The following is a 14,170-nucleotide window of genomic DNA, read 5'->3' as shown; positions in this document are numbered from 1 at the left end:
TCAGAGGCGGGATGGCATCCCTCCAGCCACCACGACTGTCTCCCCAGTGATATAGCTGGCGTCTTCGGAGCAAAGGAAAGATACGATGCCCGCACAGTCCTCTGGCTTGCCTATCCTGGGGAGGAGGGGAAAAAAGGAAGGGAGTAAAAATCAACCTGGGAATGAAATTTGCTTAATCAAGAAGTATCAGGTGATTTTTCAGGACCAGTGTACTGCCCATAGGGTAGAGGCAATAATAAGGTTACCATGAATATAAGCTGTTACAGTTCAGTATAAGCATTAATACTATACTCTGCAAAAACCACTGCACATTATATTCATATAATATAGAGATACTTTGTTTTCTAGAGAACTCAGAACACCAAAATCCAAAGTTATATAGATAACCTGGTGAGCAGCTATTTCACTCTTCAAAGAATTTGTTTCACATGTGTGCATACTATTCAAATGTCAGGGAGTCTGTGAGACAGTAAATGATTTGTTTAAAATGATTCCATTTGTACAGCTTCAATTCACAGACACCTTTTTCAGGAATCTATTTTTGTCCCTTAAAGTCATTTTGTGAGACTGTGCTAATTCTCAGTGTTTGTATCAGTGATTGCATAGTTAGGCAACACTTTAACCTAACTGCCATAGAATGCTCTAGAGGTGGGTAGAGTGGGTACCTCAAACCTAGAAGGCCTGGATTAGTGGTAGCTGCACACTGTAGTCGTCCGAGAGGCTTAACTCTCCCCACCCCCACCCCCGCCAAAGATGCCTAGGTTCTACCTCGGACCAATTAAAAAAGAATCTCTGGGAGTGGGGTCTGAGCATCTGTGGTTTCACAAGCACCCCAGCTAATATGCATCCAAGACTGAGAAGCATGGGGCCGGATCATTCACTGTGGCTCAAGGGTGACAATACCCTGACTTATTAATGAGTTGTGAACTAGGCCAGCAGCTCATGCTTGACATCAGAATGGCTTTGGGAGCACTTGAGGGTGTCTCCCCCCTCAAGTAGGCATTGCTGGTATGTGTACTTGAGGAGACAAGGCAGAGGAGCTAAAGACAAGAGAGTTCCCAGAAGCCAGAAGCTGGAGAGAGGCAGGGAACTTAGAGGAAAGAGAGCCAGATGAAGGTACCTGAACAGTTTGGCCAACCCTTTGGGGAAGCGGCTAGTTTTCTTAGGCAAGGGGAGTTTGGGGACTTGGTAAAGCTCTTCATTCCTTTTATTTGGATTGTAGGATCATTAACCTGAGCTTTGGACACATGACTTTTTATTCGAGGGGAACTAACAAAAGCATGTTTTGGTTTTGGTTTTGGTCCCTCATCCTTAGGGATGCCCAGAGGTGGAGGCAAACACCTAGGTGGAGAGAGGGGTCAGGGCCTCCCCCAGAGCTCTGCTCTGCTAAACCTGGATGCCTCTGTGTTTCGTTTTTGCAGTGGAAGCAGACTCCTTGCACACGCCACTGTAGTGATGCTCTGTTCAAGAACTTGTGAAATCTGTGTGTTTGAAGCAGAGGAGAGCATGCCTGTGTTGTCTGCAGGACTGAGAGTCGGCAAGCCGTGGGCTGTGAGGGACCATCTTTATCCCTCCTCGCCCTCCCCTGTGACAGCCTTACCTTTTTTTTTTTTTAAATTTATTTAATTTATTTAGTTTTGGCTGTGTTGGGTCTTCGTTGCTGTGCACGGGCTTTCTCTCGTTGCAGCGAGCAGGGGCTACTCTTCGTTGCAGTGCGCAGGCTTCTCATTGCAGTGGCTTCTCTTGTTGTGGAGCACAGGCTCTAGGCGCGCGAGTTTCAGTAGTTGTGTCACGCAGGCTCAGTAGTTGTGGCTTGCGGGCTCTAGAGCGCAGGCTCAGTAGTCGTGGCGCACTGGCTTAGTTGCTCCGCAGCATGTGGGATCTTCCTGGACCAGGGCTCGAACCCGAGTCCCCTGCATTGGCAGGCGGATTCTCAACCACTGTGCCACCAGGGAAGCCCCCAGCCTTACCTTTTGATCTGCATGGTTGCTTTTAGGCTCTCCAGTCTTTCCTGGTCATCCCACAACTGCAGGAAAAAGGGAAATCTCTTCCTGTGAGGGACAGCGAGGGGAGAAACTGCCTGCCCTCACATCAATTGAAAGGGTGATGGAGAGGCACCCCCTTCACTTCCTCGTCCTTCTCAGCTCCCAGTCTGTACCCACTTCCCTCTTCTGCTCCATTCTCTTCAAGTTCTAGTGAGGCATTTTCCTGGGTCGCCCCGGGTCTCACCTACTTAAGGAGACATGAAATGGCCTGAGTGGTATCTGAATTCCTCAGTCTCACTGTGCACCTCAGGAAAGGATCATGTGGGGGTCTGGTCTGGACACATGGCTGGTATGGAGCGGGGATATGGAAAAGTGCAGAGATGGGGGGTAGAAGAGGTGGGGAGCTCAGGACCCAGGAGCTGAGAAGATGCCTTTTAGGGTCCCAGTGGGATGCAGGACTCCCCTTCCTCACCATACGGCTGAAGCTAGTCTTGATGAGTCCAGGTGCCAGGCAGTTCACCCTAATGTTCCTTTGGGCCAGCTCTAAGGCCAGGTTCTTGGTGAGGCCCAGCAAGGCTGTTTTACCAACATTGTAAGGGCCCAGGCCCTGGGAAAAGGAGAGAATGTGTTAGTCTCTTCAATTCCAGTTCATTCTTGGTTCTTAACATAAGATATAAAGGGTTATAAACAGATAATAGGGTATCTCTTGTAATGGAGGGTCCCAGTTAGACAACTGTCTTGTGGTTAAACCTCCCCTAGGTTAGCGTTTGTGGAGGCAAGGCTTCTATTTTGCTGGAAGGTACTTGGTGATGTGATTCCAAAAGGGGACACAAACTTCTTAGGGTGACTGGAAGGGTAGAAGGTACAGGATGGAGGAAGGGATAAAAGTAGCAGAAAAGGAGGTTCTTACAGGAAATGGTCTGTAGGCTCCTACGGAGGCCACAATCACCACTGAGCCGCCTCTGGAAGAGGAACAGAATGACCCTCTTCCCATGGACACCCTCCCCTCAGCCTTCATGGGGCCCATCGAACACAGGCTCCCTCTTGCTCTCTGTACCCTCGTTTCTCCATCTCTGGCACCACTGCCTTTGTGATCAGGGCTGTGGCCTTCACATTAATGTCCAGAATCTGCAATAGAGAGAAGAGGGGGAACAGCATGAGGGAAGAGGGCGGCAGAAGGCAAGGCAATGGGGAGTTAGAGTGCGGTTCCCAGGATCCGTTTGTTAGGGCTGGCAGAGATCCTAGGGGTGATCTACTTGGCCTTACAAGTGAAGAAACCGAGGCCCAGGGAGAGGTGGCTTTGCCCGGTTTATTCAGTTAGAGAATGACACATTAGGTTCGGGTGAGGAAGAATGGAGCCCGGTTCAGCTTGTTTCCTAAGTATGATTTGACCCAGAATGGGTCTGAACTCTCAGGGCTGCCTTGGACTTGAGCTGGATTTTCTGTGTGTCTTCCAACTAGGGAGAGCCTGGAATTGGATGGCTTCCTGGACCTGCCCCAGAGTGCGCCGTGTTTCTCAGGGGAAATGTGGCCTGACCTCAGGCACTTGGGGTTGTTCCAGCACTTTTCTGGCTTCTGAGCTTAGGGAGTGAGATGCTCTTGGCCCTCCAGGATGGATTGTCTGGCTGGACCTGTATCGGCAAGTGGGATCATGAGGAGGCACTTCTGGGGGAGCTGGAACATAGTCTACAATCAAAACCCCACATGTGTAATTTAAAACAAAGGCATGACCCTTGTTTACATTGTTCCAGGCACTGCTGGGATACTCCCCTCCCATACCCCCCATGCAACTTCTTATTTAGAAAATGTTCGCTCTTACAGAAAAGTTGAAATAGAAGGACAATGAATATCCAGATATCCTTTACCTACATTCACCAACTGTTCACATTTTGTACCATTTGCCCTATCTATGTACCTATACAGTTTTTTCCTTACCCTTGGAAGGTAAGTTGCAGACATTCTAATGCTCTAGCCCTAAAGACTTCAGCATCATTTCCAAAGACTAAGGATGTTCTTCCACACCACCATCCATTATCACACCCTAGAAATTTAACATTGATAATCATGATTTTACCTAATATACTGTCTATAATAAAACTTCCCCAATTGTCCCCCAAATGTCCTTAATGTTTTTCAAAGTCCAGGGTTCAATCAAGGATCAACCATTGCATTTAGATTTGATATACTGTGATATTAAAAAAAAAAAGCCAACTAAACCGGTTTCCAGGGCAGAAGTAGAGACACAAATGTAGAGAACAAACGTATGGACATCAAGGGGGGAAAGTGGCGGGGGGGTGGTGGTGGGGGTGGGATGAATTGGGAGATTGGGATTGACATGTATACACTGATGTGTATAAAATGGATGACTAATAAGAACCTGCTGTATAAAAAAATAAAAATAAAATTCAAAAAAAAGCCAACTAAAAAGAAAAATTACTTGTTTTATAACTGATTTTCATGTGGTCTCTGTTCAGACTGCTCATGAAAGATGTTTCTCTACTTTGAAGAATATCAATCAGGAACTGATTCACTGAAGAGCATTTTGGCACTTTGGTCTCTATGTCTGTGAAACACTGATAAACTAGAATAGTTTAGTATCCTTAAACTTCAGTGTTGAGAAATTATGGATGACGTCAGGGTAAAAAGCAAAACCATGGGAGATCATGAAAAATTCAGCATTTTCAAATCAGGTGGGAATATTAACCTCAGTAAAGAAAGACAAATATTTTAATTAAGGCTTTATAATTAAAGAATGTAGGTGTGTGAAATATATTATGAATATAATGTAATTGTACACATTCACATGAAAACTAATATTCTCGTTCTTGAATTTAGACATCTGGATCTCAGATGTTCTAGACATTGGAGTTAAAAAGGAAAAAGCGTAGGTCTTTTTAAAAGGCTGTATGTTATAAAGCAGCAACTTAGTTAATTTCACGAGAATTGATATTTCACTTAACTAGCAGCTATTAAAGTTTTCCAACTAATGAAAAATCATTCTTTTTTGGCAGCTGAAAAGGGGAGGGGTGGCGTGTAAGTCTGAGCGTACTAGTTATTGGCTTATTAGCTGCCCTGTCTGCTGGAAATAAACCAGGAAGAAGAGCCTGGATAAGCCCACGGGGTCGGGGTGGGGGAGATGGGGGAGGGAGGCAGAAGACGGGTTAGCAAGGAGCAAATGAAGACAAAACTGGGGAGAAGCAGAAATAAAAGAGAAGGGCAGGGACAGAGGAAGCCCCCCACCCCGCCACTGGCCCTTTACCAGGTGCACTGCAGGCACGTGGCAAATTGCAAGGATTCCACACATTTACACGGCACTTGACAAATACATTCTAAAAGCAGACTGAGGGTGTGTCTTCTGAGGCCCACCCCCTGCAGCTCTCATCCCCTCTCACCTTGTCCCATACCTCCTCGGTGACATCCATTAAGTTTCCAAAGAAAGGCATGACGGCAGCATTGGAGACCAGGATATCCACGCCCCCGTGAAGGTTCACAGCCTAGAGAGCAGTAAGGTCTGAGTTAGGGCTGCAGGACAGTAAGGGAAGTGCATTTATCAGTGTCGATAAAGAATTCCTTCTTAGGAACAGTTGTCAAAATGACCTCTTTTCCTTAAAACATTTTCTCTCCAAAACACCCCAAGCTCTGCTGCTGAAACATTTAAGGTCGTCTTATTTCTTTGGCAGTCTTTTCTTCCTGCCCCCACTTCTGAGGCTGTCACTGACCCTTTTTTCTTTAGACTTTCCCTTTGGGAGCTCCTTTATTCTCATGGCCTCAGCTCTCACCTCAAAGTCCATTTCTAGACCCTTCCTCTTTTTTCCCAGCCCCATTTCTCCCAGTGCCTACTGTCCAGTTCTCCTTGAATGAGTTACCATTACCTCAAACTCAGCCTGTCCACACGTACCTGAACGGAGAAACAAGTTTAAATAGACCTATAGGGACTTCCCTGGTGGCGCAGTAGTTAAGAATCCGCCTGCCAATGCAGGGAACATGGGTTTGAGCCCTGGTCTGGGAGGATCCCACATGCCACGGAGCAACTAAGTCCGTGCGCCACAACTACTGAGACTGCGCTCTAGAGCCCGCGAGCCACAACTACTGAGCCCGTGTGCCACAACTACTGAAGCCCACGCGCCTAGAGCCCGTGCTCTGCAACAGGAGAAGCCACTGCAATGAGAAGCCCATGCACCACAACGAAGAGTAGCCCCCGCTCACCACAACTAGAGAAAGCCCGTGCAGTCACGAAGAATGAACGCAGCCAAAAAAAAAAAAAAAAAAAATTAGACCTACAGAAAGTTGCCACTCGGGCCTTTGAGATCACCTAGCCCAATGTCCTCATGGTGAAGGTGATGAAACTGAGGTCCAGGGAAGTTAGTTTCTCAAGGTCATATAGCTCAGTAATGACATATCAGGGCCAGCTAAGAAGAGGAGGCCTGCTCATTCGGTCTCTGGGAAAGGTGAAGTGATTTGCTCAGGGCACAAGGCTAGTTAGTGGTGGCAGAACTTACACTCTAACCCAGAGCTAATTCATAAGAGTCCTTCAAAAGTGAGTTGGGGTCACTATGAAACTGGCTACCCAGGAGAGCCATGATGGAGAGGATGCTGGCCTGGGCTTAAAGCAGTTCCATACTCGGTTATGAAGCCATTTCTCCCTTCCCCCCACCCCTTGCTTTTATTTTTTTGGCCTGGAGGCATGGAAGACTCAAGGCAGAAACTGAGATTTAAACTGGGAAAACTAAGAGAGGCAACATCTCACCTCCTTAATAAATTTTAAGTATGTGGTGAAGACATGTGCTGGAGTAACGAGTAGCCAAACAAAATCTGCCAACATTATGCCATGCTGCAACCAGACTTCGCATTGGCCCAGAATTGGGAATTTTGATGCCTTGGGCAAGCGGCACTAAATGGGCCCTCAACCAACTTTGTGCTTCCGGATTTGGCACACAGAGGTGTGTTATTAACAATCTGCTAGCTCCTGTTTTAACTAATTATTCTTGCTAACTAGGTGCTAAGCTCAGTTGCTTCCACACTGCTGAGGGGATGCCTGGGCTGTCAACATGTAAATTTAACAAATTTTAAAATCACGTAATCTTTGCAAACCTGTATCAATAGTCTCTTGCACTCTCTAAATTTTGATGTCCCGGCACAAAATCCCAGTCACCTGCCTTGGCTCTGTGTAAGTTTCATGATGAGGAAAACATGGTATGCGTTAGAAAGTGATGTGTGCTGGGCCATGTGCGGGTGTGTTTGGGGGTGGGGAGATAGTGGATTGCAGCAGAACCGCCTGGAGCACTTTTCCACTTCTGCTGTGTATCCTGTCCCCTTCTTTTTCTAGGCCTATCAGCATAGAGAGGAGGGAAGGCTGGCTTTTGCCTGAACAGACAAAGAACACTGCAAAACTAATGGCAAAGCTACTATGACCACCCAGGTGTCTTCTAAGGCTTGCTCTAAATTGTGTGATTGCTACTCTGTGTTCTGACGGTCTATTTTTTACTTTTTAAATAAATTTATTTCTTTTATTTATTTTTGGCTTTGTTGCGTCTTCCTTGTGGTGCACAGGCGTCTCACTGTGGTGGCTTCTCTCATTGCAGAGCATAGCCTCTGGGCGTACGGGCTCAGTAATTGTGGCCTGCGGGCTCAGCAATTGTGGCACATGGGCTCTAGAGCGCATGCTCAGTAGTTGTGGAGCACCGGCTTAGTTGCTAGCGGCATATGGGATCTTCCCAGACCAGGGCTTGAACCCGTGTCCCCTGCACTGGCAGGCAGATTCCCAACCACTGCTCCACCAGGGAAGCCCAGTTCTATTTTTTTTAAAAAAGTAGAATCAAGTGGAAAAGCAGCTAATCTGGTTTCGGCTCATGACACCTTTGAGAAGCTCTGAGGTGCAGATTAGGAGGCCACTGGGGAGAAACCATCCTCAGGGCAGCAGCTTCCCTCATCACAGGTAGTGGCTGGCAATAGGCAGGACGCATCTCAAACTGCTAACAAGTATCCTATCATTCTCCACTCGACATTGGCCATTCAAACTACTTGAGAGTCAATTTTGATTCATCCCTCCTACTTCCCATTTCTTGACACCGGCCAGGAAAAAAAAAAAATCTTGGTTGGTTCCCACTAAATGTCTCTTGGGCGCGTCTGTTCTGGTCCTACTGCCACTGCTCTTACCTAAGTGACGACATCAGCTTCCTCCCTGATGTCCTTGGCTCAGTTTTCTTTTCTCCAATATATCCTTCCTCCCAGTGCCAGATTATTGTCCTTTAATAACCATTTTCACCTTGCTCAAAACCTCACATGGCTTCTTATTTCCTCCAAGAATGTCTAAACTCCTTTGGGAGGCCACAGAGGCCCCTGTCCCTCATCCTTCCCACCCGGCCCATTTCCTACCAGCCCTCTCAAGCCTGTGCTCTCTCTCTGCTGTGGGTTCACAATGCTCCCCTCTCCCCTTCCGTCCCTGCTTGGCTGTCTGCTCATTTTGCAGGGTCATCTGGAATCCCGGCCCTATGCCATCTGCCCAGCCCCACGCACTCTTCAAGGTCTAGTTCAAACCCCGCTTCTGGGCCAGAGCTGCAGGACAGGTAAAGTGGACCTGGTGAGGGTCCAGAGGTCATTTTCCCAGCAGGATTTTGACACTAAGTGGCCACATACATTTCATACAGCTAGTCACTAGTTGGCCCAGGACCCCAGGTGGCTCCCTCACCCTGAGGATCAAGGTCTCAATCTCAGGCTCTGTCCAGCTGCCTATGCCAGGCAAGGTGGCTTTCTTGGACTCCCCATCTGGCTCTCTCCAGTGCACATCTGAGCATTTGCCAAACGACTCCTGACAAATGGAATAACCTTATGCTGTCTACTATACCACCACCTACCATCATTTCATGTCCTCCTTGTCTAAGATTACCCAAATTATTTCACCATCTTTCACTCTGTTAGCACAATATCCTTTGCTTTCCATTCTCGGGCAGATTCTCCCTTTTACTCCAAGAAGTAAAGGGTGTGCGCTGAGCCTAGGGAAGAGCAGCCTCCTTTGCAAAATGTTCATATTTTCTTGCGCAGCTGGAAGACTGGTGCCAAGCACCAACTCTGACACTGGTTTAGACACTGTCTTTGAGGCTAAAGTCCAAGTGGCACCTAAGGCCTGACCTGATGGGGAAATGCCTGGTAGTCTGTAGGTAGCTTGGCAATTCTGGGTTGGCTCACAGCTCTTCTCTTACTAACTGTGGGACCTTGTGATGTTGATCCAGCTTTCTGAACCAGTCTTTAAACAGGGAGACTAATCCTGGCCTTGCTTGGGTTGTTGTTTGGAGAGAACCTGCAAAAGGCTCAAAACAAAGTGCATGGCACACAGTAGGTGGTTGAAACCTGATGGGCTGCCTCCTGTAGGGTCCCGGAGACTCGACTTTATAAGCTGAAAAACAGGGATTGTTTATTAGCTCAGAGTGGGAATACCTATTTTGCAATTGTATTTACCCTTTTTATCTGCCCAATTAGATTGGAAAGCCAGAACCAGCTGTCTTTTTTGGGGTGTGCCCCAAGGCACAATGCAGGGTTGAAACGGTAGAGTGGTTTTTTGATTCTCTGACTGAGATGGGATGATTCTCGGAGGCAGAACAGAAAGGCAACACAATAAAAATGTGCTGGTGGACTGGAGTGGGTATGCAGATCGCACTGTGGTGTTTTAGTTAACAGTGCTGGCTTGGATTACACCCGTGTTGTCCAGGAAAGCCAGCTCAGGCTGGCTCCCTTCTGCTACCTCCTGGCTCTGCGCCCATATCCTTGCTGCTCACCGTGGCTACCAGCCGCTCTCGGTCTTCACCCTTCCCCACATGGCACACGGTGCCCGTCACACTCAGCCCCTCCCCGTGCAGCGTTGCCACTGCCCGATCCACGTTCTGCTGCTTCCGGCTGCTGACCACCACGTGGGCCCCATCTTGGGCCAGACGCCGGGCGATGGCAAAACCGATCCTGTGGGCAGAGAGAGAGAAGGACTTTTAAGTTGGTACAGGAAAAGAGGGTGAGAGCGTGGGCTCCTGAATCAGATTGCCTGGGCTTTGAATTCCAGCTTTCTCTCTGTAGGACCCCCATGTGTTAGATAGGGTTAATGACACAGCCATTACCATACAGATGGACATGCTTAGCATATTTTTGGCACTGGTTTACTTATTTTTCTTATGGTTTTGCCCTTCAGTCTAGGTTCCCAGGAAGTGATATCACCTTCCACAGGTGCCACCACGGGTCACAGTCCCCATACCCTGTAGGGACTGAGGAGAGAGAGATGAGCTAGGGGGTATAACAAGCAGCAGCTATTTCCGTGATTGGAGGGTCTCACTCAGAAAAGCCTCTACCCCCAAATATCTTCCTTACTAGTCTACATCATCTCAATATTCTATCTTTAGTTACGTTTGGAGGTACATGTGAAACTGGGGGTCTCCGGTTACAAACGTAAATTTTTTACATACTCCCCTGGGAGAAAGGGTTACACATTTTGCACTTAGCCATTAGCATTTCCCATTCACTTGTATTTTAGATTTGTGAAGAGCTGGCATCTAGCAGGGTTCTGTGGGAGTGAGAAACAGGGTAGACAACAGTGGTTGGTGAGACACGGGCTGGGCAAGAGAGGCCAAAATGTACTGAACTAAACAAGAATGTGGACACGTGGCTTTTGTGTCCCCTCTAGGTAAGGGGCGCAGTTCTATGAGACTAGTGGGGTGCCAAAATGGGGTGTCTGGAACATTTCCACCGTCGGTGCAGGCAGTGGATAGGATTTTTGGAATCTGGACTGTCTGGGATTTCCGGCGTCTGGTCTTCCCAGACTCTAGGTGGGGCCAGTTGACCCGGGCAGCCCAGAACCCTGGGAGATGGGATTGACGGGGGCGGGCAGCACCCAGGTGGCACAGTCGAGCCAGAGGCAGCAGTGACAAGAGGGCTGGCAAGTGCAAGGTTGGGGGCGTAGGCGATTCCGAGGGGACTGCAGGCCAACCACGTAGTTCCTTTCTTCCCTGGCCGACTGTGGCCACACGTGACGCCTGAAGATGGGGCACGGGAGGCCAAGGACAAGGGGTTAGTACCTGTTTGCAGACAGCGGGGGCCTCCGAGACTCGGGCTCGGGCACTCACCCGTCAGTGGAGGCCGTTACTAGGGCCACCTTATTCTCAAGCGGGTTCCGGCGCGCCACCGCGGAGCTGGCCATCCGTACCGACTTCCACGTCCGCGCACAGGGACGCAACAGGAGCCCTGCCTTTTGCATGGAGGCGGCCGGTTCAGGGTTCTGCGCCGCCTAGGGGAGGTGACAGGGGGCGGGGCTAGGGGCGGGGTGAGGGGCAGGGCGAGGGGCGAGCCACGTCCCCGCCCGGCAGCCCGCTCGGAAGCCAGATCCCCTCCCCGCTCCCAGCTCCCCACCGGTCCTAGAGCGGGACAGCTCGTCCTGCTTCGCGCGGGCCCTTGGCGCAGGGAGTCGGCTGTGGCCGCGGCGCCCCTCAGTCCCCTGCTCGGCCCGGCCGGCCGGTGTGGGACGGTTCCGTCGGTTCCGGTTCCCTGTAGGGCTGCTCCCGCCTCCGGGAGTCCGTAGACTTCCCTGTCCGCGCGCCCCTCCTTCCACATCTGCTTGCCCACGTCTTTTCTTGGGGGAGAGGGGACTTTGAGTTGGTTGCTTTTCCTTCCCAGAACCTCAAGATGGACTTTGTTCTCCAAGAAAGTCTGGGTCCACATTTGGGACAGCCCACAGGAGGGCAAATATTTTGAGATTGCCCATGGGGGTGAGACCCGTAGCCCCAATGGAGCCCACCACGTGAGGGTCTCAGGTGAGGCTGCAGGAGCCTGGGAGAGACACGAAGTGGGGAGCAGCTGGGTAGGCCTGCCCTGCCCTTCACTCAGGCTCAAGTTCTCCATCCCCACAGGCCTGGAGGGCAGATTCTGATCACCAGTGGTAATCAGTGTGCAGAATTAAAGATCCTGATAGGACAGGATCTCTTATACCTTCCACTGCAAGAGGACTTCTCCATTTTCAGGCCTAAGTGGTAGCAAGGAGGCTAGAGAGTCCCCCAGCAAGTGGTGGAAATTCGGAGAACTCAGGAGCACTCAAGCTCTCCATAATCACTATATCCCCAGGTCTTAGCCTCCATTCTAGTTCAATAAATATTTGTTGAATGTAAAAGCACTTTATAAACTGTAAACTGCTAAACACATAAGTAATTATTGCCACCATAAAGTAATTATTATGTCCTCCACAGGCCAGGCTCTTTGTTTGTAGACTGAGGGTGCTGGAGTAGATAATGGATAAGTTCCTCTCCAGCTATAAGTTCTGTGTCCGAGACTTCAGCCTCCGCTTCTGCCAAGTGGGCTGAAATGATCTCCCTCCTGGATTTCTGGGAGAACTAATAAATCTGTATGGCTTATGATACACTGTAGAAAGGCCCCGACGTACCCAGTGTCAGCATCTGAATTGGTTTAACCCAGTGGCCTCCAAATGCCAGCCTGAGAAGTTGTGCAGATCCATGGCAAAGTTTTCACTAGTTCAAAGCAAAAAGAGAAAAAGACAATATAGTGTTTCATAAATCTAAGGTTATTTAACTTAACAGGTAGTCCTTTTCCTTTTTTTTTTTTTTTTTTTTTTTTTGGTGTTAGTCTTTTTGTTAAGAGAAGATGATGAAAGCAGATGGGTAGGTTGAGAAAAGTGTTGTTAGTTGGTGAAATCACCAGTCTCATAACCCGATGTCAGTCCCTACAATTAGAGGAGAGAGAATCCTGGTTTGTGAAATTCAGTGCTGGGGATCACTGCTTAATAAAATTCATACTTGCTAAAGATTTGTTTAGTATACGTGTAGGTCAACTGAGCAGCCAAAAAGGATTTCAGCATTCAAAAGGGGGTGTATGAGCAGCGAATGATATAACAAGCATGCACTGGATCTATAGTTTATTCCTCAAACTAGATGTTACAGCTGTGGTACTCAGCTCATCCTGATGAGATAAGAGAGCTTGAGTCTAATTTTCCCCATGTCTGGGGAAAACTGACTCTCTGACTGGTGCCCCTCAGTCTGAACCTCATGAATTATTGACAACAGAGGCTGGATAGCATGACACTCCTCTTCTTCCTGACCTGTTCAGAGCTAATGCACTGTGGGAACCCTTCCCAGTGCTCTGCACCTGCCTGTGGGGCTGGGGGAGGGGAGGTAGGCGGCCTGGAGCAGAGCCTCTCAGGGTTTTAGTTCAAAGGGACAGGCCTGCAGGGCGTATTTGATCTCTCTTCACCTCCTGTCCAGAGGTGGGCAGCCAGATCCAGGGGTTGAGGTTGGCAGTGGGAGGCTGAGGGAGACCACACCCCAAAGAGCAAAGGGTTTGGGGAAAAGAGAATTCTGGCCTCTGAGCTCGTGAACATCACATGGCCCCTCCCTGTCTGGGCGGGGTTGATATTTGGCCTCCAGCACCATTTCTTTTGGGAGAACACAGGGGACGTTAGGGAGGGGATCTGTGAACAGAAAAGGGTAGAGGGAAGGCAAGAAGAGTGGGAGTCTCCAGCTCCGACTACACATCAAGCTGGTTTGTTGGAGATGAGGGTAGGAAATTTTGGGGGGAAATACGTGTGTGTGTAGGAGTCTCTTTGAAATGGGGATTTTAATAGGTAATGGAATTGTTCTTGTATGGAGGTGGTACCATCTGCAGATCTTGAGGAAATGCCTCCATGATTGAGGACTACACTCCCATCTTCTTCAAGGGCTGTGTTGATTTAAAAAATGCACAACGTGAGAGTTGCGAATTAAGTTTTATTTGGGGCAAAATGAGGACTGCAGCCCGGGAGACAGCGTTTCAGATAGCTCTGAGAAACTGCTCCAAGGAGGCCAGTGGAGGAGCCAGGATATATAGGAGTTCTGCAACAAAGGGCAGGTAGTCGGGAATGTCAAAGGATTATTGTTCATTAAAGAAAACCAGATATCTCAAGTTAAGTAATTTAGCGCTTTTCTATGTATGGGAAGATGCAAGAGTCTGGGCTCACTGAAATCATTCCTTTGACATGCACCTCAGCTCTCTGGGGCCGGTATCCTGTGTTTTCATATCTTGAGTTTCCTCAGGTCTCACCGTAGGGAGTGGCTGCGGTCTGTTGGCTGCTAGATGGTATTCCTTTCAGCCCTGAGTTTCCTCAGGGCTCATCGGCTCATGTTGGAGGGCTACAATCATTGATGACTGTGACATCCTTTGTTTACTGA

At 48.8% G+C, this 14,170-nt stretch overlaps 1 protein-coding gene across 5 annotated transcripts; it reads right to left on the bottom strand.

Moving 5' to 3' along the window:
• LOC103088415 (dehydrogenase/reductase SDR family member 4) lies at positions 1–11,217 on the bottom strand. 5 transcript variants are annotated; one of them, XM_007447855.1, is made up of 8 exons: positions 11,087–11,217; positions 9,758–9,935; positions 5,378–5,479; positions 3,043–3,113; positions 2,896–2,947; positions 2,458–2,592; positions 1,971–2,026; positions 1–115 (listed from the first exon to the last, which is right to left on the bottom strand). In XM_007447855.1, exons 1-8 carry the CDS (start codon positions 11,215–11,217, stop codon positions 1–3), a joined length of 840 nt encoding a protein of 279 aa, XP_007447917.1. The 5 variants fall into 5 exon arrangements, with proteins under 5 accessions (XP_007447917.1, XP_007447918.1, XP_007447919.1 ...); XM_007447856.1 differs by lacking the exon at positions 5,378–5,479; XM_007447857.1 differs by lacking the exons at positions 2,458–2,592; positions 5,378–5,479.
• Positions 11,218–14,170: the final 2,953 nt, after the last annotated feature.

The sequence above is a fragment of the Lipotes vexillifer genome, unplaced genomic scaffold, assembly GCF_000442215.2.
Source record: "Lipotes vexillifer unplaced genomic scaffold, Lipotes_vexillifer_v1.1 scaffold558, whole genome shotgun sequence".
NCBI classification, from domain to species: Eukaryota; Metazoa; Chordata; class Mammalia; order Artiodactyla; family Lipotidae; genus Lipotes; species Lipotes vexillifer.
The sequence above is the reverse complement of the archived record's forward strand: the minus strand, read 5'-3'. Positions and strand labels throughout refer to the sequence as shown.